We start from the raw sequence: 25,982 nt of genomic DNA, 5'->3' as shown, positions 1-25,982 counted from the left end.
CTTGTATCTGCTGCTGCCCTGCTTCGTCTGTCTGTTTGTCTGATTGCCTCTCTGCTACTCTGCCGTTGTCTTTCGTTGCAGTTGTAGCTACTTCTTTGATTCTGTTTTTCTTTTGCTAGCTTATTGTGTTTTTGGTGTTGTTATGTTTTTGTTTTTCTTACTGTTGTTGTTTGTTGTCGGCGTTTTTATTTGTTTCATTTCCTTCTTTTCCTGCTTTTTTTAGAATTTTGAAAAAGAAATGACATTTTATTTGCATAAAAATATGTAATGAAATCGATGTATATATTGCACCTATGTATATATAAATTGTGTTAAAAAATCTTATCAGTTGGGGATGTTATCTCTTACAAAAAAAAGTCAACACAATTTTGTAAGTCTATTTACAATAAAAAAATTATAAATTTTAACAAAAAGTGGAAGGTTGATAACATTATTTAAGTCTAGTGCTCTGAATTGGCCTGTGATTTTGACCATTTGAAATTTTGTGTCGACGACTTATTCCATCTTAGGAATATATATGTACGTAGGGGACTCATATTTAATAGAAATACATATAAAGGATAGACCCGTGCTTCCTGATTTTAAAATACAACGATAGGAGCGTAAGAAATACCATATTTTTATTTTAATTTTATTTAATTTACCACACTTTTGTTAAATTTCCCAAATGAGACACCTGGTTGGAGTTCCTGCTCCGCTTTCCTTACGTATCATCATTATTTATAATACAAAAATTTGTAATCCTGATATCTTTCGCCGACAAACTGTCAATTGCGGCTATTATAATTGACTGATGTTAATCCGGCTTATATCGGAGTAAGATAAAGCCGTTATCTCATTTTATACCCTCCACCATAGTATGGAGGTTATATTAAGTTTGTCATTCCGTTTGTAACACCTCGAAATATACGTTTTAGATCCCACAACGTATATATATTCTTGATCAGCATAAAATTCTATGTCGATTTAGCGATGTCCTTCCGTCTGTCCATCTGTGGAATTCACTGTAGCTTCCGAACGAAATGAAGTAGATTGATAAAATTTTACTCAAATGTATATTATGTCTGCATGACTTTTGGTATTAAAAATGGGTGATGTAGGTCCACGTTTTGGTAAAGCTCCCATATAATGGTACCTCCCTTTTTTTCGGTATTTTGGTGATTTAAGCGACATTATTCACCGGAAAATTTTCAAATTTGGTATTTGAAGTTCGTAATGGGTACTACAGCCTATGACAGAAAATTGTCTTAGCCCCCTTATAACGGTACCTCGCGATATTCGGTATTTTGATGATTTTAGCTACATTATTCAAAGATTTTTTTAAGTTTCGCATTTGAATATTGTGATGGCTTTTGACAAAAGTTATCTCTGCAGGTAGACCCTTAAATTTTTAAGTTTTTTTTAATATTTTAACTGAATTTTTACCGGATTTTATTGTTTTTGAGAATTGCCAAATTCGTTCCAAATGGTGGAGGGTGTTTAAAGTTCGGCCCGGCAGAACTTACAGCTTTTTTACTTTTTGAATATTAGGGTCTACGTATGTATGTCCATACCAAGGTAAATGCGATAGAGAAATACCCTTTCAAAATCGGTTTTCTAATTTTGGATAAGATTCAAAAAATTTACAAAAAATGGAGTCTTATTGGTCTTTGTAAAATAATTTTCGAAGAATTCAAACCCTTGGCCTGTTCCAGAACTGCATCAATATACAAATTTTTACTACGATAACCGATTTTCCCTTTATGGTATGGTATGTTACTTTAAAAATAGTAAATTCTTGCAGGATGTGGAACAGAGCTCCTTATTGTATTGCAAATCATATGTAATATTAGATAAATTATCACTGAAGCTTCAAGCTATGCCTAATGGGACCTAAATATAAATAATGAGAACCAAAAGCATTGATCTTTTAAAGACTACTTCCCAACATTTATTCTTTATTGATGCTGTTGGATTATCTTAAAGATATAATCTTGTTGTTCTGGCATCATAATATCTAAATAAGGTTCCAATATGCCTTTGTTATGCACTTAACAACCTTGTCATATCCGAGTTCTTACCAAAAACGACCCTTATTCTCGTTTCAAAGTCATTCTAGAAAACCCTCTTGCAATTACATGTCAAGGAGGATGCCATTTCTTAGGCAAGCAGCATCATCAAATAAACTACAAAATAAAATGCTTTGCCAGAAGCGGAAAAAGGAAGCTGCACAGGATCTAGTTTTGCTGTTTTTTTGCCTTGTTCTATTCCTTTAATTTCTTATTCATGTTGTACTTGGGAAACGACAAACACACTGAATACTGAGGCATTACTAATGTTGTTTGCAGAAAATCAATAATCAAATCAGGAGGCAGGCGGAGGGAAGGTAGGGAGTATGATAAAGATATGTAGGTATGTAGGCAGCTGGCGAGCCAATGTAAATAGACTCAAACTGGAAAACTAGTAAATCCAATTAGGGAATAAAAAAGTGACGACGACACACAAATAGCGCAGCAAAAAAACCCCAGCGACACTCACAGCAACAAAAATTTTAAACTTTTGAACCTTTCTCCCAACAATCACAACAACAAGAACAACAACATAAACTCTCAACCCAAACAAGATTGCCACCAAAACAAAACGAAATAAAAGAAGGAAAATCGTTGGCCCCACACGAGAAAAGCGCACATTTCGCATGAATGAAAAACCAACAATCTCGTAGCAGACAGACCGACCGACCGACCAAGGCAACTCAACGCAACACAACACAACAAGAAATAACTTGCAGCAATCTTATGGTGGTATTTTTTTCCAGCCTTTGCCAGTGCTGCTCTTTCGGGATTTTCATTTTCTGCTCCCAACCACCAGCCATCCATCGTCGTCTGTCGTTGGTGGCAGCGGGCACGACGATAGCAACCGGAGCATCAGACGTATGTTGAGCTAAACAGCAGTGTCAGTGCGCGTTTGGCATTCGTCGGCGAAAGAAGTGAGAGAAGTTTTGGGTTTCCAGGCATACTGTTGTTGTACGCGCTCAGCACTGAATGCAAACTGAAAAACAGGAAAAGCTAAAAACAAATATTCCAGAGAATAAATCAATCAATAATCAAAAATAAAACGGCAGCAAAAACAATAAAATATTACCTATCCATATTGGAATTGATATCAAAAGAAAAACAATCAAAAAAAGAAACAATTCAAATAATTATCGCTTGCAAAACACAAACGAAAAAAGTAAAAGTTAATCAAGAGCTGGTGGTCGTCGGGTGTTATCATGGCAGCTATACCATTAACACTGGACATATTGGCATCCCCCACACGGTCTCCACTGGTGTCGCCACAAATATTGGCTATGCCAGAATCGTCGCAAATAAACGAACGTCCATCTGTCCTGGCATTGGCAAATGGGTCACCACAACATTCCAAAGTGTCGCCGAGCCACCTCGGTGGTGGTGCTGGTGGTAGCATTTCACCTGTCATAAGCAGTTTAACGCCCTCATTTCTGCCCGAGATGCCACAGTGGAAACGTGACCTTATCCAAAGACGCAAACAGAATGTGCAACGTACAATAAGTGCATCGTCGCCACAAAACCCAGCAGCATCGCCATCAATAGCCTCGTCACCATCGTCAATGGTGGTTGGTGGCTTAAGAAACTCCACATCTTCATCATCGATGCGTTCATTTGCCGGCAGCAACGGCAGTATTGACCAACTTGCATCAGGTAAGTGAGTGGCAAAATAAACACAAAAAAAAACTCCCCAGCCCCAACTCTTCACTCTTAACCTACGTCCTGCATGCGCCACCATGATACCAAACCAAATGGCCCTGCTAACCAAACGGCAGCAACAACCACACCAATTTAAGATCTATGATAATGTTGGTGATAGCCATCAGTCATCAGCTGCATCATATGTAGATAGGTACATATGTATGGTCAATCTTCCAAGACCGTTGGACCCATGGACTTCATTCACACACACACACTTGGTGCAGTTCAATTCACTTGGTTTCTGTTAAATAATAATCGCCGGTCTGAGCTAATGCTCTTCGATGTGATTTGAATGAAAAAAAAAAAAACAAAAGAAATATTATTGGCGCTGAATTTTTTCTCGTTTTTTTGAGTTTTGGAATGTTGTATGAAACCACTCAAACAATTTTTGTATCAAACTGCAGCGCACAGAAAAATGCAATCAAAGAGCGTTTAGTTACACAGTGATTTCGTGTGGCGGGCTATTCGAAATTGATTTGTTCAGGTATATTTGTATTAAAAAAAAATATATATATTCTTGATCAGCGTCAAATTCTATGTCGATTTAGCGATCTCCGTCCATCTGTGGAAATCACTCTAGCTTCCGAACGAAATGAAGTAGGTTGATAAAGTTTTACTCTAATGTGTATTATGTCTGCAGGACTTTTGGTATTGAAAATGTATCATGTAGGTCCACGTTTTGGTATAGCACCCCTATAATGGTACAGCCTATGACAGAAAATTGTCTGTGCAGGTCCACGTCTTCGTGTAACCCCCATATTACGGTACCTCCCGATATTCGGTATTTTGATGCTTTTAACGACATTATTTACCCGAAATGTTTCAAATTTTGTATTTGAAGTTCGTAATGGACTTTACAGCCTAAGACAGAAAATAGTCTGTGCAGGTCCACGTCTTCGTGTAGCCCCCATACGACGGTACCTCCCGATATTCGGTATTTTCATGATCTTAGCGATATGATTCACCGGAATTATTTCAAATTTGGTATTTGAAGTTCGCAATAGGTACTACAGCCTATGGCAGAAAATTATCTGTGCAAGTCCACGTCTTCGTATAGCCCCTATATAGCGACACCTCCCTATATTCGGAATTTGGATGATTTTAGCAAATTTTGCATATGAATATTGTAATGGTCCACGTCGTCGTATAGATCCTAATATAACGGCTACATTCGGTATTTTTAATATTTTAACAGAATTTTTAACGGATGTTTTTTTTTTTTAATTTCCAAAATCGTTCTAAATTCAAAGATCGGCCCGGCCGAACTTACAGCTTTTTTACTTTTTTTATAAATATTTTGCAAATTTTATATGAAAGGTCATAAGTTGTAGATTATTTTTGTTTCAATAACTGGCTACGTCGGTGAGAAATGGTAACTTATAGTCTGTGTTGTCTGGCCTTGTTTCTTCTCTAAAACTATTTTGTCTTAAACACATATTTTGGATTATTTTTTTCATTTTTCTTTTGCCATGCACCAGGAAATAGTTTTGGATTTCCCAAAACAGAACATGCTGTGTGAAAATTAAACTTTGAAGGCGGTACCTTTTTAAATTTCAAATTGATTCTTAACATTCTAGTTCATCGTACGTGCTATTTAGCCAGTCTCTGGCATTTCAATGTGGTGCGTTAATGATATCTTTATTCTTGTATCATATCAGATGACAGTTTAATTATAATATCGAAACGAAAAACATGAAGTGTAGTATGGAAGAAATATTGTTTTTGATGATTTTTCCGGTATAGTTTTGAAAAATTGTATTTTTTTGGGAATAACTATAACCTAAGAATAAACTTATTTGCAGGTCCCTCCAGGATGTAATACATGAGAGTAGAAAAAATAATTTTTCGAAAAATGGAAGGAAAAAAATTGACATTTTCCACTGCCCTCGTACCCATCAACTTATATTTTTTCTTATTATTTTTTTGAGTTTGGCTTCTAAGCTATGCGTCCTTGAGTTGAAGTTCCAGGATTATAAGCTTACGTTTATATTTTAAGAACCGGGGATTAATGCCGCATCCGAACTCTGATTGGTACTATCATTCTTTTATTGTAGGGGATTTGTATTGACCCTATACTGCTCCTTTTCGTATAAACTACTGTCTTGTGAAGTTTTCCATGCAATAGAGTTTCAAGGGGGTCTATTTTTGCAAACTCAATTAGCGATGATCTTCAGCACAGGCATTTGGCATTTTTCAGTATTTTTTTCGAATGATTGTTTCATGGTCTATGTCTTTGTCAGTTGTTCAATAAACTTTTGATTTGTGTTTTTTCTTTCCCCCTCTTCCCCTTTCGCCTTCTGCAACATTGACTAGTTGTTGTTTACATTTTTCTTCCAATCAATTTGTTGGCGGGATAGATGGTGGATGGTGGTAGATGTGCAGGCCTGTCATTTCATCATTTTTCTTCAATTTGTAGTTGAGAGTTTCGATTTTTCCCTGCTTCACGGAAAAAAGCTTTTGCAATTAATTGTAATTATAAGTTTATGAAACATGAATGAAACTTGAATCCAGTTGCTGTGATGGGGGTTTGTTGTGAATTTGTTATTTTTTGTTGTTGTTATCTCTTTCACTTGTTTTGACCGGTTAGTAAAATTTTCAATGGCAAATTTTTCAAATGCCGATATTTTTGACTTCCTTAAAGGCCGGTGAAACCAATGACCATCACTATTGGGGAGGGTATTTGGCAAAAAATGCTGAAACTATCAATTTTCAAATTTAAATAATTGGACGACATGTTTTCTTTAGAGGAAGTGAAAATTCGATTTTCATTGTCACGGGTTTCCTTATGATTTTTAATTAAACATTTTGAATAAATTGACTTTGTCACTCAATGCCCAGGGTTTCGAATTTTATTTTTATATTGAGAAAAAAAAACGTCCTTATATATTCAGAACATGTATCCAATTTGTGAGGTAATATAGGTATTTATAGGCATTTGGAGTTTGGGATGAATCCTTAAGAGATAAAGATTTTTCTGTCTGCTATAGATGCCCCAAGGATTTTTTTTGAAAAGTTTCCTTCAATATTTCAAATCTCTAGTCTATATAACCGCATACTTACGAAACATTCAAAAAAATTTAAGGACATTTTTCTCCATGAAAATTCAAACTTTATTTTAAAGTGGTCATATGGATATCTTATCTAGCCCATACAATGGCTTTACCCAAAACATTCCCAATGACTGTTCAAAGTAATCGCACGAATTACTTTGTTTTGATAACAATATTGAGTATTTAATGGCTTTAAGTTAATAATACAACCCTCCCCCCAAACAATGGCCTATATTAAGTGTGTTAGTAATAGCAAGGTGATGTCTACAATTATTGAAATTTCATTAACATTCTTTAAAATCGAAAAAAAAGAACAAAAACAAAATTGATTTGAATATTTCACATGTTTTTCTAGAGCCTTTCCACACCAACCTCTCGGCGCGCAACCACCCCCAAACTACCGGTACAGCAGGTGTTTTTTTTGTCGTTTCAATTGTGTTTTGTTTTTTGATAACAAAATTAACACTCAAAACAAAAAAAAATATATGTATTAGAAGAGTGGAGGTGCTGTTCGGCGGCACACAAAACGAAAATGCAATCAAAACAAGAGCAGCAAAATTTGAAAACAGAAAAAAAAGAAACGTTGATATTTTGAAAAGAAATTAATTTGTTGGCGATAAGAAGAACATGTCGATTTTGATGTTTTTCTTTTTTTATCGGAAAACAAAAGAAATAACAAATATGGGAACCTATGTACGGCCATAAAATAAATATTGGGACAACGAACATCGAAGGGGGAGGCAAATGTGAGGTGACAACTATTAGTTTTTTACGAGATAAAGTCCATGTTAGGAACACCAACGCAATAGGCGATAGAAATTCAATTAAAAATGTTTATTTTGGTTAAGTGGTACAATGGCTGAGGCCTCTAAAGTCTGGCAAATCTTTGAGGGATGTAATTACATTGGAAATTTTAGATAGAAATGGCACATTGCTACCGCTGGTGCTGTATTTTCTGGCTATTAACACTTTTTTGGGAATAAAAGCCCTTGATGTATGGAGAACCTTGATGGCAGATGGCGAAGGTCAGCGCCCCGTCGATATGATAATCGATTCCGATTCGGAATCCATATATTGTGGCAAAAAACGAAACTTCTTCCAAAATTATTCCATTTGAATATGGGCGGTATGATTAAAAACGTTGCAGAATTGATAAGATATTGCGTAGCTACAAAAAGCTAGAACTTTTATCTATTGATTGTTTTGAGGAAAAACACGCCATCTCGAAATGTAACAGCTGAAAATGCTTTAAATGAATCATATATGAACAGCGTTATTCAATATGACAACGATTTTTGCATCCTCCAGGGAATTAAAATGTCTACAGCCGACTGGGAGGTAAAAAGAAGAACGCGGCTGCAATGATTAGACAATTTGGCCATACAACGATGTAGTCGATAGTCCAAATCTGGCATGTTGTAATATTTATATCAGTCTTAGGTTCGATACGAATTGACCCAACGGCTTCGGAACCTCCCCTTAAAGGGGAGGCTGAGGGGTATACTCAAGGCTGGGGGTATACATCTGCCGGCAAAACCGACTTGTACTATTTTACTTGTTAGAAAGTCGGTCTCTCATCTCAAAAGGATCTGAAAAAGAGAAAAGCTTTTATAGATCTTATAAAGAAATCTTTGTTTATCATTCTATAAGATTTAGAGAATTAGGCGAATCTTGCGTGGAGAGAAAGAGAGAGAGAGAGAAACATTTGCTTTTTCAACATATTGTACCCAATGTGGAGAGGACTTTATATTTTTTTTTTATGGAAAAAATCGATTAGGGTCGTAGAAATCTGCTAAAATTTTATATTTACAATATTACATTGCCCCTCCAATCTCCCTCATTAATATTTATGGTAAATTTCTTGTGGTTGGTCGTTTAAAACAAATATTAAAAAAAAAAACTAAAACCCCAACAACTTTTCTGAGGTAGACAAAAATAAAAAAAACAGACAAAACGTTCTGCTTTCTTGCATTCGATTTTCACATCATATAATTTAAATTTCTCCGAGTTACAGAATGTTGAAAAACAAAACAAACGAGCGCGACTTGAGGAGGGGAAAAAGAAACATTTAGTAACCGACAAAAGAAGATTGATTTAAATTTTTGTTTTTTTGGCTTACGCGAACATTTTTGTTTTTGTTATGGCCGACCCAGTTTATTTTTTCTTTTGTGGAAAATGAAAGAAAAATTATGTTTATTTTGCTATTTTGTTGCGGAAAAAGAAATAAATGGAGATTATTTAAAATGTTGTTACTTTTGCTTTAAATTGCAAAAGTAAAGAAGACAAAAATACGCTTCATTCTTTTGGTTAAAAATGGAAATCTTAATTGTTTTTCTTTGTTATTGTAAACTTTAAGTGTTTAAAGTTAATTATTTGCAGTTATTGTAGCTGCTTTTTTAATTGTTATTGACACTTTGGTGCTGATAAGGAATAATGAGTCAAAAAGCAAAAAAAGTTCGGGGAACTAAAACATGAAAAGCCGCTGACGTTGCAATTCTGAACTATAATGGGAAAGGGGAATTCAAGGGGTAACATTTTAAACTTTTTTTTCTAAATTTTTTAATTTTTTATTTTTTTTTTTTGGGTCTCCAACCAAGTAAGGAATTTTTCATTTTTTGGTAAAAAATATTATCATGTTTTGTGTACACCTATCACCGTTGAGCCAATATAAAATAATTTCCAAAACAAAACCTTGTTGTGAAAAAGATTTGCTAATAGAACTTGAGTCGAACTTGGGAGGAGTCTGGTGTTTAATTCGCACATTTAGAATAACTTTAGATTTGTTCGAATTGGTCAACATTGGCACGAATTATGGCCTTCAAACGGCCAATGAAACCGTCACACGCTGCCCGAATGTTGCTCTGCGGTATTTTTGGCCCATTCCCGGCGAAGCGCTTGCTTAAGGCGATCGACACTTTGTTATTTTTTAGTGCCAACCTTCCTTTCCAAAATACTCCAGACACAAGAGTCCAACGGATTGGTATCCGGAGATTATGGTGGAAATTGTGAGATTTTGGTGGCCATTGTGCTAAGTCCTGTTGAAACGTTCAAGGTGTGCGGGCAAATTGTTTGCGTGCCCAAGGCTATAACATATCCTCCAGAATATTGTGTGCTGGAAATGAATCGAGAAACTTAATTTTGTAACCATCCTTGGGTGGCGCGTGCTAAGTGCGATGGTGCTGAGTCCTGTTGGATTGTCTCTAACGATAGCCACTAGTGGTTTTCCAGCCAAATATAAAGAAATCAACTATAACGCTTGAATTCCATCGCGAATAACTTTTTTCCTGGAAAATTCTCACCAAAATCCTTTTGTACACTTGTAAACAATATAATGAGCTGTCACTGGAATAATTTTAACAGCTGTCGGACGAGTGGCTTAGAAATCACAGCAGTCTGAAGTAGGTTGACGTTTTTCATCTCACCCTGTAGAAGGCCTCATTTTTATTTTCTTATAATTAATAAATAACATTATGTTATGGCCCTTATTATTACCAAACCATCATTACCCTTCTCTGAATGCATTATTTTTTCATATGTTTTTATTTTCGAATTTTGTTATTCAAACTTCAGTTACTTAATTACATTTTGCTTTGTAATTCAATCTCCAGTCTATTACGTTATATTTTTTGTTTACACATTTTGCATCAATGCAACAAAACGAAGTCAGTCAGAGGCTTGGCGAGAGAAATTCAATAAAAATAACTAACCAGTTTATATTGGCACTTTCGCAAATGGCAATAATAAAAACAAAATACAAAAAAAAATTAAATCAGATAATAATAAACAAATTATAATAAGTGGTCGGAAAAACATTTGGGTCGAATTTTGTATTTATACCCTACAAGGAAAAAGAAACGAGATAAAACCATAGTTCCTTTTGATGATCTGCATAGAATCGCATTTTGAGTAGGTGTATGCATGCCCGCCCGTACTTCTGTCGGAAGGAAGGACGAACCCTATTGAAATTGGAGATTATAGGTAAAAAATTAGATATAGCTCCCATATATATCTTTGTCCGAATTGGCTTTTATGGTGCACCAAACGTGTAATACCAGTTCAAATAGTATACAATTCGACACATACAACCCAATTAGGCCTGAAAAGAAATATACCAAATTTGATCGAAATCGGCTCAGATATATTTTTATCCTCCGCAGCCCTAACATACACTCTGCAACAACGACATTTGGGGATATATATATCAAATACAACAGATTTTATCGAGATCGGTTCAGATTTGGATGTAGCTCCCATATATATCTTCGTCCGATTTGCTTTTATTGTGCACCTAACGTGTAATTTTTAGCCCAAATGCGACCAAATTCAGTCTAAAAACAAGTATGTCGAATTTGTTGAAAATCGGTTCAGATATAGCTATAGGTCCGATATATATTGTTCATCCGATTTGTTATATTTGTTCTTCACAGCCGTAATATGTACTCCGTAACAACGATATTCGGGGAAGTATATCAAATACAGCTCAGAAATACCTTTTCCGAATTTTATCGAGATCGTTTCAGATTTGGGTATAGCTCCCGTATATATCTTTATACGGTTTGAAGTTAATCGTGCACCAAATGGGTAATACAGGCCCGAATTAAAAAGCCATAAATATCTCGGCAATTATAGTAGAAATCGATTCAGAGGAGGATATTCCTCTCATATATTAGTTACTTTGGACTTTAAATTATAACTATATTTCATTGTACCATGGTTTAATTCTCACAAATTCCCCACAAAAAATTTTATTTGTTATGTGAAGCTCTACTAAATATGCAAAGTGGTGTAGGGTATCATAAAGTCGACCCCGTCCGACTTTAAGACTTTCTTTACTGGTTTTGTATATACATTTATATTATTTTATTTTTTGATGTCTATTTTGGGGATCTTTATTGGTTGGTTATGAATAGGGCAACCCCAGTCTTACACTTCTTTCGTGGATTCTAATTTTTCATTTTCAACAATTTGTTTCCCTTTTCCTCACACATTTTCTCTTTACAATGGTATTTCTTTAAATTATGATGCTTTCCAAGAAACAATTGCTTTTTGTACATAAATTTAGGTAATTTTCCCTATACGCGTCTTTTATTGTGTCATTATATTGGTGGGTTATTATGAAAGCAACCCTATTTTTTATTTCCTTAGATTGTGGTAATTTTGGTATATTTTTCTTTTTTTTTGGTCGGTTTGGAGAAAAATAATGTTGGCAATACTGATAATGCCGCCGTTTATCATTTTGCTTTTGTGCGTATAACAAAATGGCTTGTGTATACTGTCATAATACGAGTGCATTTGAATATGAACAAATTCAAAGCATACTTTCAGGCATTACCACATAAGAATACATAAAGCGTTATAGTACGTTTATATATATGAGGGTTAACCCACTGGATTTGGATTTAAATTGTCATATCCATTACTTTTACTTCAAATAAATCCTCTCAAAGTAGGTTAACCCTACAAAAAGTTCTAACGTAAACATGGCATTACTCTAATAAATGAAACCTTCTGCTCTATATGAAATAGGAGGAAATGTTCAAGTTTAAAAACGAAAACAGTCGCCTAACGGTTATAATGAACTGGGAAAAGTAGAATTATTGTTAAAAATAAATTATAAATATAATCTTGCCTTAGAAACCACATACGTTTTTTGTAATGAATATTTTCTAAATGTGCCTTGTGGTTTAGATATAAATCCAATTACATAAATAAAATTTTTAATTTTGATGACATTTAAAAGCAAATAAAAGATTCTAACACCAAAATATCTAAATTGTTGTATAATATCTAAAGTACAACCACCTACAAACATATTGTCATTCTAATTTCAATATCAGTTGCGTAAAAAAATATATTTTTCATATTTTTTTTGTCAATATCAATACTGCAATAAATTTGTGGTTGTGGGGAAATATTCTTCTCTCTTCCCCCACCTCTGCGCTTCTCTTCTTTGCCTAAAAAATATTTGTTGGTATTGCATTTTTTTGTTAACATTGCAGCGGTTATTTGTTTTGCCTCCCTTAGAGGTTTGTGGGTTTGGTTTTGGTTCTGGGCGTTCTATTTCACCCCTTAAGCAAGAATCGAAAATGCAAAACAAGTGCTGCGTTGTAGGTTTGTTTATTTTGTTGTTGTCTTATTAGATTTACACAATTTTTCGTTATTTTTTCGCTATTTTCGTTGTCGTTTGGAGATATTGAAACCACCTCTTATGTGGTAATGTAATGTTATCTGTCATAGTTTATAGCATTTTTGTTTAACAATGGAAAACCCACAAATACCAAAACATTTCTTAGTTTGTAAACAAATGTCGTCGTATTTGGGGTTTTCTCTTCTTTTGTGAAAATATGAAAATTTATTCAATATCTTGCCAAGAAATAAGGTCAACAAAGGAATATGTTATTGGAATATGGGGTCATGCTGTGGGTGGTTAATCCTGTTATGTCACTTGCTGGATTATCATATTCATAAACGTGAATGTTTTCAAATGAATGTGAATTCGAAATTTTAATATTTTTTGTATAAAAATGTAATTCAGGGAACTACAGGGTGAGATGAAAAAACTGCAACCAGCTTCAGAATGCTATCATTTCTAAGCCACTCGTCCGACAGCTGTTAAAATTATTCCAGTGACAGTTCATTTTATTGTTTACAAGCGTAGAAAAGCATTTTGGTGAGCATTTTCCAGAAAAAAAGTTATGCGCGATGGAATTCAAGCGTGATAGTGTGATTTCTTTATATTTGGCTGGAAAACCACACGTGACTATCGTTAGAGCACTCCAGCAGAAATGGTTCGAAAAGTAAAGAAGCGACTTGATCAAAAGCAGTGGCCGAAAAATGGCTCGTGAGCTCAACATATCGTAATATTCCATTCGGCAAATATTGAAAATTGAGCTCGGGGTAAAGCCATTGAAATTTCAAAAAGTGCAAGAACTTACAACGCAACAGAAAGAAAATAGACTCAAAAGAGCTAAAGAGTTGCTTCGCTTGGATTTGTTTTTCTCCGAGCAGAGAAAACATTCGTTGCCCAGCAGTTTGTAAACAAACAAAATGATCGTGTTTACTTGCCAAAGAGGTCAGCTGAAAATGTGCCACCAGAACTCAAGTCCCGGCCATGGTGATGGCGTGGGCCTCCATAAAAGCCGATGATCGATCTCCGCTCGTATTAATTGACAGTGGCATCAGAATAAATGCCGAATATTATCGCGAAACTATTCTGGAGGGTGTTTTAAAGCTTTGGACACACAAACATTTTGGACGCAGACCTTGGACATTCCAACAGGACTCAGCATCGTTACTTAGATCGCTCTCAGAATGGTTACCACCCAAGAATGGTTACAAAATGAGGTTCCTCGCTCCATTTCCAGCGCACAATGACCATCAAAATCTCCGAATACCAGGCGCTTCGCCGGTAATGGGCCAAAATACCGCAGAGCAATATTCGGACAGCGTGTGACGGTTTCATTGGCCGTTTGAAGGCCATAATTCGTGCCAAAGGTGACCAATTCGAACAAATCTAAACTTATTCTAAAATTTGATGCTATTTCAGACATTTTTGCATTCATTCAAAAAAATTTAAAAAAAAATTATGGCGTTGGACTTGGTTGCAGTTTTTTTGTCTAACCCTGTATATGTTTTCACTTACATTTTTCTAGAGTCATACCTACACAAATGTTTAATTTTTACTTCAATAATTTTGGATAAGTGACCATCGAACAACCGGCAGCAGCAGCGGCTGAGCATGCTTATCAATTAGATTGATCATCTTGAAGACAAAATCATTACTTTATAGAGAAGATGTTTTTCTTCTGTTTATGGCATCGCACATAAAATTTGACAAAACTGTGATGGTGGAAAAGAGAAAGTACTTTTTGTTTTTGCTGGGCCATTGTTTATCAAGAATATTTGTTTTCTTACAAAAAACGAAAAACAAACTCAAATCATTTCTTTCCATTTGACATTAAACTGATTTGATGATGATGATGATCAACATCATTATGATTGTCATTTACGCGCTCCACTGTTGAGTCTCTTTCTTCTGTGGCAACAAATGTCAAATCATAGAAAAAGATCTCTATAACAGCTCCCCTTCCTTCTCTCCCTTATCCATCCACTGCAAAAATTAACAATTAACTTACAATTAAAAGAAATTCTGAGCAAACGACGACAGACGGCAGAACGGCAAACAATTGTTTTGGATGAAAACAATTTCATTGATCAAGACATTGACCCAAATCATTTTTACCATAAACGTTCTTCATGGCTTCAGCACAAAGCTAAGTGGCTAAGTTAGCGAGCGTCGAAGCTAGCTCTGCACTACTCGCTCGTTGTTGGTCATCTTCCACTTCAGACCGTTTTTAATTTAACTACAATAAAAATGATGCATAAAAAACCAATGTCTGCTACTGGATGTCTGATTATTAAAAACAGGCAGTTGTGGTGGTGGCATTGGCTGTCTGTCTGTCTGTCTCTGTGTCAAATCATAACAATATGAAGATTAATGATCTCTTCTCCCCCATTGACTCCATGTTATTGTAGATTTGTAAACAAATTGTCGAACTGTCTGTCATGGATAAAAAGTCAGCTCATGACAGCATTGCCACTCGCCAAATCTGACAATGAGCGTTTTGTTTTTGCTGGGCATTTTTTATAATTTGCATATCAATGGCGGGAGAAATTTTGATTTTTTTTCACTATGATGATTTTCTTATTAAAAAACACAATTTAGAGTAAATTTGCTATGGGGAATCATAATTTAGCTAAATTGTTACAACTTAGCTATATTTTTTTGAAGAAAATATTTTTAAAATTTTTTCCAACTACAATACAATGTTCAAAACATTTTTCGAAACATTTTTCCAAAGAAAAAGACAATTTAGTGAACAGTTTTTGATTAAGTGAACCATAATTAATCGAGGGTTTCCTTGATGCAACATAATATTGCTGGGTTTTAGTAATAAAAATCATAATTATATACGAAACGCTTAATTCACTCACCTTAGAATATGGACTAGCTTGTGTGCTAACTAGTTCCGTCTGGTTCACAAATGAACCAATTCAGTTCAATGACTAAGTAAAAAGAGTAAAAACAACACACAATTGTAAAATGGAATTTAACGAAAAGAAAGTAAAAAAATAAAATAAGAAAGGAAAAAATAATTATCGATAACCACTAATCGAATCGCACCAACCGTTTCCAAAAAAAAAGTAGCAGATAAGGGCATTATTGCCATTATATTGAAGGTTAACTCACTGGGTTTTATAGATATAGTGGGTTAAACTCAATTGTTTAGATCAAGGCCAGGCAAGAGTAGCCGCACGTGCGTAATTTTCTCCACACTAAGGGCCGTTTAAAAACAATATAATCAGAGAGTAATAAGGTAAAAGGGTGGACATAAATGTGCGGCTAAATAGTGATTTGGATTTATCCGAATAACATTTTATATCTAAACGCACTATTGCTACAATTAGTGTAAAGATAGGACAAGACAAAGTTAAAATATGGCAACCCTGTGAAAATACCTCTGTTGTTACGATATCATAAAAACATAGTTACCAATGTTAGCTGATTTAAACCGCTACGGCAATACGAAAATGTTTGGATAGGTCTTTGGAATAAGATTTTGAAACCACATTTTTCGATTTTAATATTTAATAAATATTTATTTGTTATTCGTTTCTGTAATTGTGGTTTTTATATTAACATGCCTTTGTCATGAGCTGTTACTCTGTCTATTGTAGACACAAACCATTTGCTCAAAATGCATTTTGTCTAGTCTTTACCATTTTAAGTCTGCAATGAGTTAATTAAGAATGGTTTCTAAAGTCTCATGTAACAATAACAACTTTCATTCACCTTGGAATGGTGACCTAGGTGTGTGGCGCAAAATATTCTTTGTCTGGTTCACAAAGGAACTAGTTCAGTTCATTGATTATATCTACAGTTTTTTTTTGAAAGGAAAACTCAATTCAGTTAAGTTTTTTGAAAATTCTTCTACAACTCACTCAGCAAAGGTTTTCTGAAAAAAAAAAAAATAATAATAATAAAAACAATTTTCTAATCTTTTCAAAAGATACAGCTCTGCAGTTTAAATTTTTTTACAAAATAACTTGATTGTACCAGGGCTTACTATAGCAATATAATTTTTATTGAATATCACATTTAACCAATTATAATAATTTATAATTATAATAAAACGGAGATTGATTTTTCATAATTCAGCAAGGTCTTGTTCTGGCTATTTCTCATCTTTCTTAGCAACATTTATCTGTGAGAAGCCTTATGATTTTCCCCTAATTTAAATCATGGCCTTTACAGAAAAAAATCTAATAGTGTAGCCTATATTTCATCCATTCAACCATTAAATATGTGTGTATGTATGTCTTTTGGATAAATATTTTACCAAACAATAGCAGCAAAATGTTAATGGATACGCTTTAACATGCGTTTATAAGCCACCCAGGTTTGTAAATATTAAACGGGGCTCGGGTTGTTGCTATTTTCTGTTTTTGTTGACTCACAACGATCAACATGTGGAAATGGAGTAGCAGCCGGAGAAGGGGAAACAACAGCAACAACAACGATTCGAACAAATATTTTAATATTGTCTTTAGCCATGTTTGAAGTATTTAAACGCTTAGCTTACGAGTAGAGATACTTATTATAGTTATCTTGGTTTTGGGTACCCAACAGACACCAAGTACCGTACGGCGCTGGTGAGGCTCTACTTCAACAAGCTTATTATTAGCTTGTTGAACTTGGATAAACACAAATTGGAAGTGGAGAGATTGAATGATGTTTTGCCAGGCAATGAGGAATAATATTATCTTGTCAGGGGCATACATGCATGCATGTGGTACACATTGTGTGTCGGTATGTGTTTTAGATAGGTATAAGACGGAGTACAGTGTCATGAACTTGTTACACTTACAACACAAGACACGGGGAACAGAGTTTCTTAAAGATACCTACATATTTTGTGTGGCAGGCAACAGATGCTTTCAACGATAATGTGAGCTGTGTGGGAAAGAGGCATTATTCATTAGATTTTTTTCTTTTCGTTTTTTTCTGGTTGTGACTTAATTTGATACCTTTATGGCATGTTAGGGCATGCAGATGCTTAACAACTATATTCGTGTTTGAAGTTGATGTTATTTTGAAGTCTACTCTGTGATCTTGCATTTATATTCGGTGGCACATGTGACAATATTACCAAAAATAAAGAACCTCGTAGTTATATAGGAATAATTATTATATCTAAATCCTCTTTCTTCATAATTTCCCTTTGCTCTCTCCCCCACCCACACATATGCATGTCAAATTCAAAAGACCTATGCAAATTGATTTATTTACACCGTTTGCTGCTGTCATTGTTTTCTTTGTTTTTATGCATAAGTGTGTTTTGGTTCATTCTTTTCTTCTTCTTCGTCTTCTATTCATAACTTTGATTTCATTCATTCAAACTTCCGTTATAATTAATGCAAAATCACTCAAGTGCCAAAGAAATTTCAGAATATTTTATCAGTCTTATGGCATGAAATATTACATATTTTCATACCAAGTGTATACGAGGGTGGTTGATAAAGTTATTGGCAATATCTCTTATAATGAGGGAGCAAGAAAATCTTGAATGGAAAAAGGATGGAATGAATAGGTTGTGTTTCATTCACCCGGAAATGGGGGTCTATTCATTTTTATCTGTTTAGTAGTTTTGTGCAGTTCAAAAACGAACTGGTCCAAAGTTTTATAGAAAATAACTGCGGAATTAATCAATGGGAGTATAATTTTTGATTAGAAGCCAGAAATAGGTTTGTAATATTTACCTACCCTTTCCAGTAGCAAAGGGAACTCTATGTTCTGTCATTCACATTGGGATGAGGTCTTTCCTTTTTTGGGCGCAAATTAGTTTGGTTTGGTTCACAAAGGAACTAGTTTCGTTCAATGGATTATTAATGGAAAGAGCTATGCATTCACATTAGAATGGTGACTCGTCCACGTGAGGCACTAAATATTTTTTCTTTTGTTCACAATGGGGAACAAGATAATTCAGAAAAAAGAGCTACAAAATTTGCAAATGAAAGCATTAATCATGGTAACAAAATAGAGAATCGTTTTTAGTGTCAATGGGAGCAATGACAATTTGATGTTGTTTCATTCACAATGGAATGGGGACTTGTGGCGCAAAATATTTTTGTCTAGTTCACAATGGAACTAGTTCGTTTCAATGCTTATAAAATAAAACAATGATAAAAATAAACAAGTTAAAAAATTTCGGCCCGGCCGAATTTTTATACCCTCCACCATTCGGAAGGAACTTCAAATTTAAAAAAAAGAAACCCTGATGAATAATGTCTGATGAATAATGTCGCATAAATCACCAAAATACCGAAAATATGAAGGTACTATTATATATGGGGGCTATACCAAAACGTGGACCTACATGGCCCATTTTCAATAACAATAGTCCTGCAAACATAATATACATTTGAGTAAAATTTTATCAACCTACTTAATTTCGTTCGGAAGCTAGAGATGGACCACAGATGGACCGACAAACGGACATCGATAAATCGACATAGAAGTTTATGCTGATCAAGAATATATATACTTTGTGGGGTCTAAAATTTATATTTCGAGGTGTTACAAACGGAATGATAAACTAACAGCCTGTTCCACGATGTCGAAAGAACACGTTCGCACAACTTTTACACGTCAAACAGCTGATTTCCGTTCCACTAAAATCCATCAGAACGAAAATTTGCACGAAAATCAAAGCGAACGAAAACGTAAGCGTTTCAGTGTAATTTTGCGTTCCACTATCTTTTTTCTTTCGTACGCATGCGAACACAAATGTCAAAATCAGTCACTTGTGTGTTTGCTGTCGAATGATAAAAATTAAGGAAAATTGTTTTAACATAAACATTCCTTGATTGAAAATGGAAAGAAAAATGTAAGTAAAAATAATAAATGCAATTTAATCTGTGAACAACAAATATATATTTTTTTATTTTCTCAATTCCAGCACGAAAAAACTACACAGCTGCGGGCACTAGTTGAGTATATGGGGGAGAATCCTAAGTTCGCCAGAGGAGTGCCAATTTTTGGAAGCAGCAGGAAATCCCATGAAGACCACTGGAAGACACGAACCTAGAAAAAATCATTTTTTTATTATTTCAAAAATGTAAAAATACAATCATACTTACTGGTTGTTAGGTACTTCAAATAAATTCGAAGCATCTCTTAAATGCCTCCGTGGCACAATTTGAACCTCCTCCTCATCATCCATAAAAAATAGGGCTACAGAAATATTCATTTTTTTTCTTTTTTAAGAACACAAATAATCTGAACACAATCACTAGAAATTTTATTTTGTTTGTTTATTTACAATTTATTTGTTTACAACTGAACTGTCAGTTGAGACAGAGCCACTGCTGCTTTTTCGCGTTTAAATTAGACATTTGGCGCTTTTTTTTGCCTTATTTCGCGATTAATTTTGCCAAAAAAATATTTTGCAACACTGAATCACGTAAGGCTATGCGAAAGAAAGAACGAAAGTTAGTGGACCGCATTCTTATGCGAAAGTGAGTGAGTAGCCTTCGTTCGCACAAATTTTCTTTCGAGATCGTGGAACAGGCTGTTAATATTCATTCATTTTCATTCATTCACCGTGAAATGTCGACTATCCATCTGTTTGGCGCAGTTCCTAAAGGAACTAGTTCAATGTTTCTAATAACATGAAAGTAGTTTATATTAACATGAAAGGATGGACATTACAAATTGTTAATTTCCAACTGACTTTTTGGCTCCTTCCAAAGTTTTGAGTATTAATCCTTGTTTTTTTGTAGTTTTCTTCTAATAAGATAACTTGGTATCAGACGATTTTCACCACATCTCTCGCCAGTATGTTTGTCTTTAAATCTATTTTCAAATATATTTTCTAAATCTTCATTAATGCAAGCAAATATTCCAAAACTCAGCATTTCCTAACGCCTTCATTATCAAATTCCATTCCATTTTCCATATGACCTAATGTCTTTCCCATCAAATGCACAAATATCAAACACTTTTTTAATGACAATTCGAACTTCAAAGAATAGATAATAGAAGTAATATATTTCGCTTTGTCCACTGATATGGAATGAATGAAATCAACATTTACGAAAGTTTTTTTTTTTTTAACAATTTATAAAAAAAGAGACAGCCAACTTGGGTCGCTGATAATGAAGCAACAAAAATCTTAACTAAATAAAATATTAAATAATATAAAATATTGATTAATTTTTGCGTCTATAATTAACAAACAAAAACAAATAAACGTGATAAAAAATAGACTACATTTATTGACGTTTTGGAAATTCAATTTACTATCGACCAAAAAAATAAGGGGGATTTTTGTGGTTTGTGTTTGTTTGGAAGTAAACCTTTTTTGGATGTGGAATGTAAGAAGGGTTAATAATTTGATGGGAAAACAAAAAAAATGGTATAAAAAAACTAAAAATAAATAAGGTTAAAAATAATAAAAAATTAGTAAAAATTAGTTCAAAAGTAATAAAAAAAATTGTTTGAAAGTAAACCTTTTTTTGGATGTGTAATTTAAGAAGCGTTAATAATTTGATGGGAAAAAACACAAAAATGTAGCATATAAAATTAAAAATAATTGAGGCTCAAAAGTATTGAAAAATAGGTAAATTTTGGTTTAATATCCCCACAATGGTGTGGGTACCAATATTTCCATATTTATTAATATTTATATTTATTTTTCTTATTTCTTATTCTTTGTTTATTTATATTTATATATTTATATTTATATTTATTAATATTCTTTTGTTTAGTGGGATTTGCAATGGCTATGGGCAATATATCTGCATTATTGCAATTTTTCTTTGTTAATATTGATTATTATTAAATTACGAAAGGTTCTCTTATTCGAAGCCAAAAATCGATAAGAAAAACGCAAGCATTAATTGCAAATTGAACTTAGATGCTAACCAGCCGAACCATTTTTTAAACAGTGCCGATTGGTAATTATACTTGGAAGAAAATCAATGAATTTTATTTTTGTAATGCAATGATTTATTCATTAATTTTAGTCCGAGATAATTTGCTGGCTTCGACTTGACCCTATTTCGAATCTTATTCCCTTAAAAAAAGAAAGTAATAAACAATCTTCATTTCTTCTTCTTCGTCTTTTGTCTCTACCTCTTTGCTCACCTAAATATTTCTCCTGTGACTCATGTGAAAATTCGAACGGCATCATCTGTCAAAGCCTGCAGAGATTGCATTTTTGACCTAAATTCAACAATCGAAAATCAATGTAAAACATCTCGTGACCAAAATTTACATTAATTTCAGCTTCAAAACGATGTAGGCAATATTCACATCACATACACACGCATCGTGTTTCTTTATTTTGAAATGAAATGATGAAATTAATCTCAACAAAGCCGGCCTCTCACCACACCACACTCTCCCCGTTTACAAACCAAACCAAAGCCCGTTCCAATTGAGTAACGCAATCATATTGACATTTGACCATCATCATTCCGACCAGAAGCAGCACAGACATAATGAGTAACTGTGGTCATTGACAGCTGTGGGGATTTATGAGACCGAGTCAGTCGTAAGTGAGGAAAGGGCGTTCAAGAGACTTGGGGGGTAAGGAGATTGGCACAGACGCCCTGTTTTTTTTTTCTACTTCTTGTTTTATTAAAAGAGTGGAGCCTTTGTGAGTGTGTGCATGTGTGTCTGTGAATTGAATGAGTTACTGCATTTCATTTCTTTTGTTAGGTCTCCGAGACAACTTGGAAATCTTTAGTTTTGTGGACAATGGAGCCATCCAGCCAGCCAGTTGGATGCTGGTGATTTTATTTGCATTTGTTTTATTTTGTTTAAAAATAATGATAACAGTAAAAAACTGAAAAATATAGGCCATTGAATTTAACAGGAAATTGTATGAGAATAACAAAGAACTTGGAGAGAGGGAGAAAGAGAGATATTTGGCAAATAGAAGAGAAGAGAAGTGAGTTGGATGTAGATTTACAAAAGTCAACTGAACTCGCGAGGAAAAGTTATAAAATGATTGTAGAATGTCCTGGATCTTACGACATCATTAATGTGTCTGTCTTTATTGAGGGAGGAAATATTGTTCTCCAATTTATGCATTGCATATTGAGGTTAGAGTTTTCCGACAGTTAACAAAATACAATTTTACTTGTTTTTTTTTATAGAATTTTCTTAATCCTTGCCAAATATTGGCTTAACACACTTTTTCCCTCCCTTTTCGTTACTTCCATTTCTTTCCCTTTTCAAATATAAACGGCAATTGGTTTTTAGTAAACGTTTCTCTGAAACAAATAAACGTAATCGATATTAATTGGAAGCAACACCCTCAACAAAACACCCAACACCTATCCTATCAATTTCTTCATTAACAAAAACAAAATCGACACGCAACAATTCCACGCCAAAAGAGTCATAAACTGAAGGTGTTAGATATTTGATAAGGGTCTTGATAATAGATATTTATATATTTTGTAACGGCAGTCCGGCATGGTTTGGTCGGTGTGAACGGTGAAGTTTGTTTTACACTTCGTGTGTTTTGGGAGCCTTTACTGTTACTTAAGTGTTTTTGATATTAAAAGAGATTTTCAAAATATTAGAGAAATCTATTATCTGGATTCCCTTCGGTCATTCTCTTTGTTGAAAATACCTCCAAAACGTCTCTAAGTTTAGAAGCTCTATCCAGATTGTACTCCATCTTTAGAAACTATCTGGAAGATATGGAGAAAACTTTCAGGTCCTCTCTGTAGAGAAGATCTCAAGAAATTTTTATATGCATGAATAACCTTCTGAAGGTCCTTTGTCTATAAAAAACCAATGGACGGCCGTCTATGTATTGACAATATCCGAAAGGTATTGACGATCCTTATATATCTAAATTTAGAAGCCCTATCCAGAATGTACTCAATCTATAGAAGCTATCACGAAGATATGGAGAAAACTTTCAGGGCCTCTCTGTAGATAAGATCTCAAGAAGGTCTTCTATGTCTGAAAGCACTTTGTTTATAAAAGACATTTGGAAAGGCCGTCTATGTATTGAAAATATCCGAAAGCTATTGATGATCCTTATATGTCTAAAGGTCTCATTGAAAGTCTACTGTAAATTGTAGTTCCTCAGAAGGTCTCTGATCTTCAAAGTTTTGAAAAAGGTCGTATATGAATTGGAGGCCTGTAGCAGGGTTTCTAAGCATATAAATATTTCACCATATTTTTTTTTTATTAATAAAAGATCGTGTATGCTTAAAAGAACCCTTGGAGGTCTATATGCAGAACATCTACATATATATATAAGATCTATATTCCATAGAAGACCTTCAGAAGGGTTTCAATGTATAGACAATTTTCAAAGGGACTTCTACCTGTAGAAGACTTCTAGAAAGCAGTCTATCTATAGAGGATTTGGAGAAGGGAAAGGGAGGAGGGGTTCTTCTGCAATTGCAGAAGTCATAAAAAAACTTCTAAGGCATTGAAAACCTATACTATATGTAAAGATACCTAAAAGACTATAGAATAACTTTTACCTACAAAGTCGGCCTTTGAAAGGTTTTCTATCGATATATGATCGCTGAAGTTTTGGAGGCTTCCGGAATGTCTTTAGTCGATATAAGATCCACAGAAGGTCTTTACAAGAATCCTCCATAAATTCTACTATGTTAACAGACTTCTAATATAAATTCTATCTTGAAGTTCCCAAAGACTTCTCCAAATTCCCAAGAATGAAGGTCTTCTGCGCACATACTTTAGGAGATGAAAGAAACTCTAGGAAGCTTGAAAGAAATATAGGAGCTCTATATGCAGGACACCGTATATAAAATCTATATTCAATAGAAAGCCTTCAGAAGGGTTTCAAAGTATAAACAATTTTTAAAAGGTCTTATACCTATAGAAGATCTCTGGAAGCCGTCTATGTGTAGAAGATCTGGATAAGGTCTTCTATGTAATACATGACTCTCTTAAAACTATAGATGACCTAGGACACATTAAATTTCGTGAATACTTTTTTTGAAGTCTAAACTACCTTTCTTTAAAATCTCTCTCCTCTCTTGCAATTGTAGAAGACCCCCAATAGCTTGTAAAGTTCTGGAAGCTGAAAGCTTTTCTATATATGGCCGTCAGTCTAGAAATCTCGTGATTTAAATGTATTCCGTTTGTTGGAGACCGCTTAATTCTTGAAAGGGCAGAATATATTATCTTCGTATAAGACCCAAACAAATTCTTCGAGAAGTCTACTATATAAGGTCTCTTTGGAAACTCTAGAAGCTCCCAGAATTCCAAGATGATCCTTAGACATTTTTACATTCTAAATCCCTCTAAACCGTGTACCATTTGAAAATATTTCATCTCTCTAGGCAATCCAAAAGACCTCTCAAAACATCTTGCTCTCCTTGCTCTCTGTAATTCACATTTCAAGAGATTTCCTTTATTTCTCTCTGCAATGGCATTTGAATTCTATTCTCTTTTCACTTCACAACCAAAGGTTTCTTATCTATTTCCAAACTCGATAAATTTTCTTTATTTTTCTTATTATTTTTTTTATTGGGCTGTATAATTATTGGTGTTGTTGTTGTTGCTGTTTTCATGTAGATAAATATCACTCATAACAACAACAACACAACAAAGGGACTGCATGTGATATATCAGATAATTTGAGCATATGATGCCATATCGCTTAGATAGTTGGTGCATGTCGTATGTTTCTGTTGTGTCCTATCGCGTTGTTCGCCCGCCAGTCTTTCCATGTCCAATGGCTATGAAAACACAAAAGTGCTGCATCCACATTTTTTTCTATGTTTCCTTTGTCGTCGTAGTCGTCGATTGTTTATTGTTGTTGTATTCTTTTGCAGTGTTATTGTGGTGTTAAAAGGTAGTGACTTTAGGCATATAAATGGCAGAGTAAGATACAGATATTATTAAAACACGTATAGTAGAGGGCAAATGTGTGACAAAAGTTGCCTATGCAGGTCCACGTCGTCGTATATAACGGCTTTGTTCGGTATTTTAAAAGAATTTTTAAAGGATTTTATTTTTTTTTCAAAGTTGCCAAATTCATTCCCTATGGTGGAGGGTGTTCAAGGTTCGGCCTAGCCGAACTTACTTGTTTCATTTTTAAATCTTTATATCATTAAATAA

General features: G+C 34.3%; 1 protein-coding gene and 2 long non-coding RNA genes across 8 annotated transcripts in view; 2 read left to right on the top strand and 1 right to left on the bottom strand.

Annotated features, from left to right (window-relative positions):
• The window catches only part of LOC101893510 (serine-rich adhesin for platelets), a 69,861-nt gene that overhangs the window by 484 nt on the left and 43,395 nt on the right, over positions 1-25,982 (top strand). For all 6 annotated transcript variants that reach the window (XR_891829.3, XR_009342133.1, XM_011298186.3 and 3 more), the window contains exon 2: positions 2,795-3,698. Coding sequence is in view for 4 of the 6 variants with exons in the window: in XM_011298186.3 (XP_011296488.1) it covers positions 3,251-3,698 (448 nt within the window). In the remaining 2 variants the exon portion in view is untranslated. The remainder of the gene's footprint in view (positions 1-2,794; positions 3,699-25,982) is intronic.
• Positions 19,108-20,038, top strand: LOC131802304 (uncharacterized). Its single transcript, XR_009342134.1, has 2 exons — positions 19,108-19,743; positions 19,816-20,038. It is a non-coding gene; the product is annotated as an uncharacterized LOC131802304 (long non-coding RNA).
• Positions 19,767-20,685, bottom strand: LOC131802305 (uncharacterized). Its single transcript, XR_009342135.1, has 2 exons — positions 19,997-20,685; positions 19,767-19,940 (listed from the first exon to the last, which is right to left on the bottom strand). It is a non-coding gene; the product is annotated as an uncharacterized LOC131802305 (long non-coding RNA).

Source organism: Musca domestica, unplaced genomic scaffold (genome assembly GCF_030504385.1).
Source record: "Musca domestica strain aabys unplaced genomic scaffold, Musca_domestica.polishedcontigs.V.1.1 20, whole genome shotgun sequence".
Taxonomy (NCBI): Eukaryota; Metazoa; Arthropoda; class Insecta; order Diptera; family Muscidae; genus Musca; species Musca domestica.
This window is presented reverse-complemented; position numbering and strand designations above follow the sequence as displayed.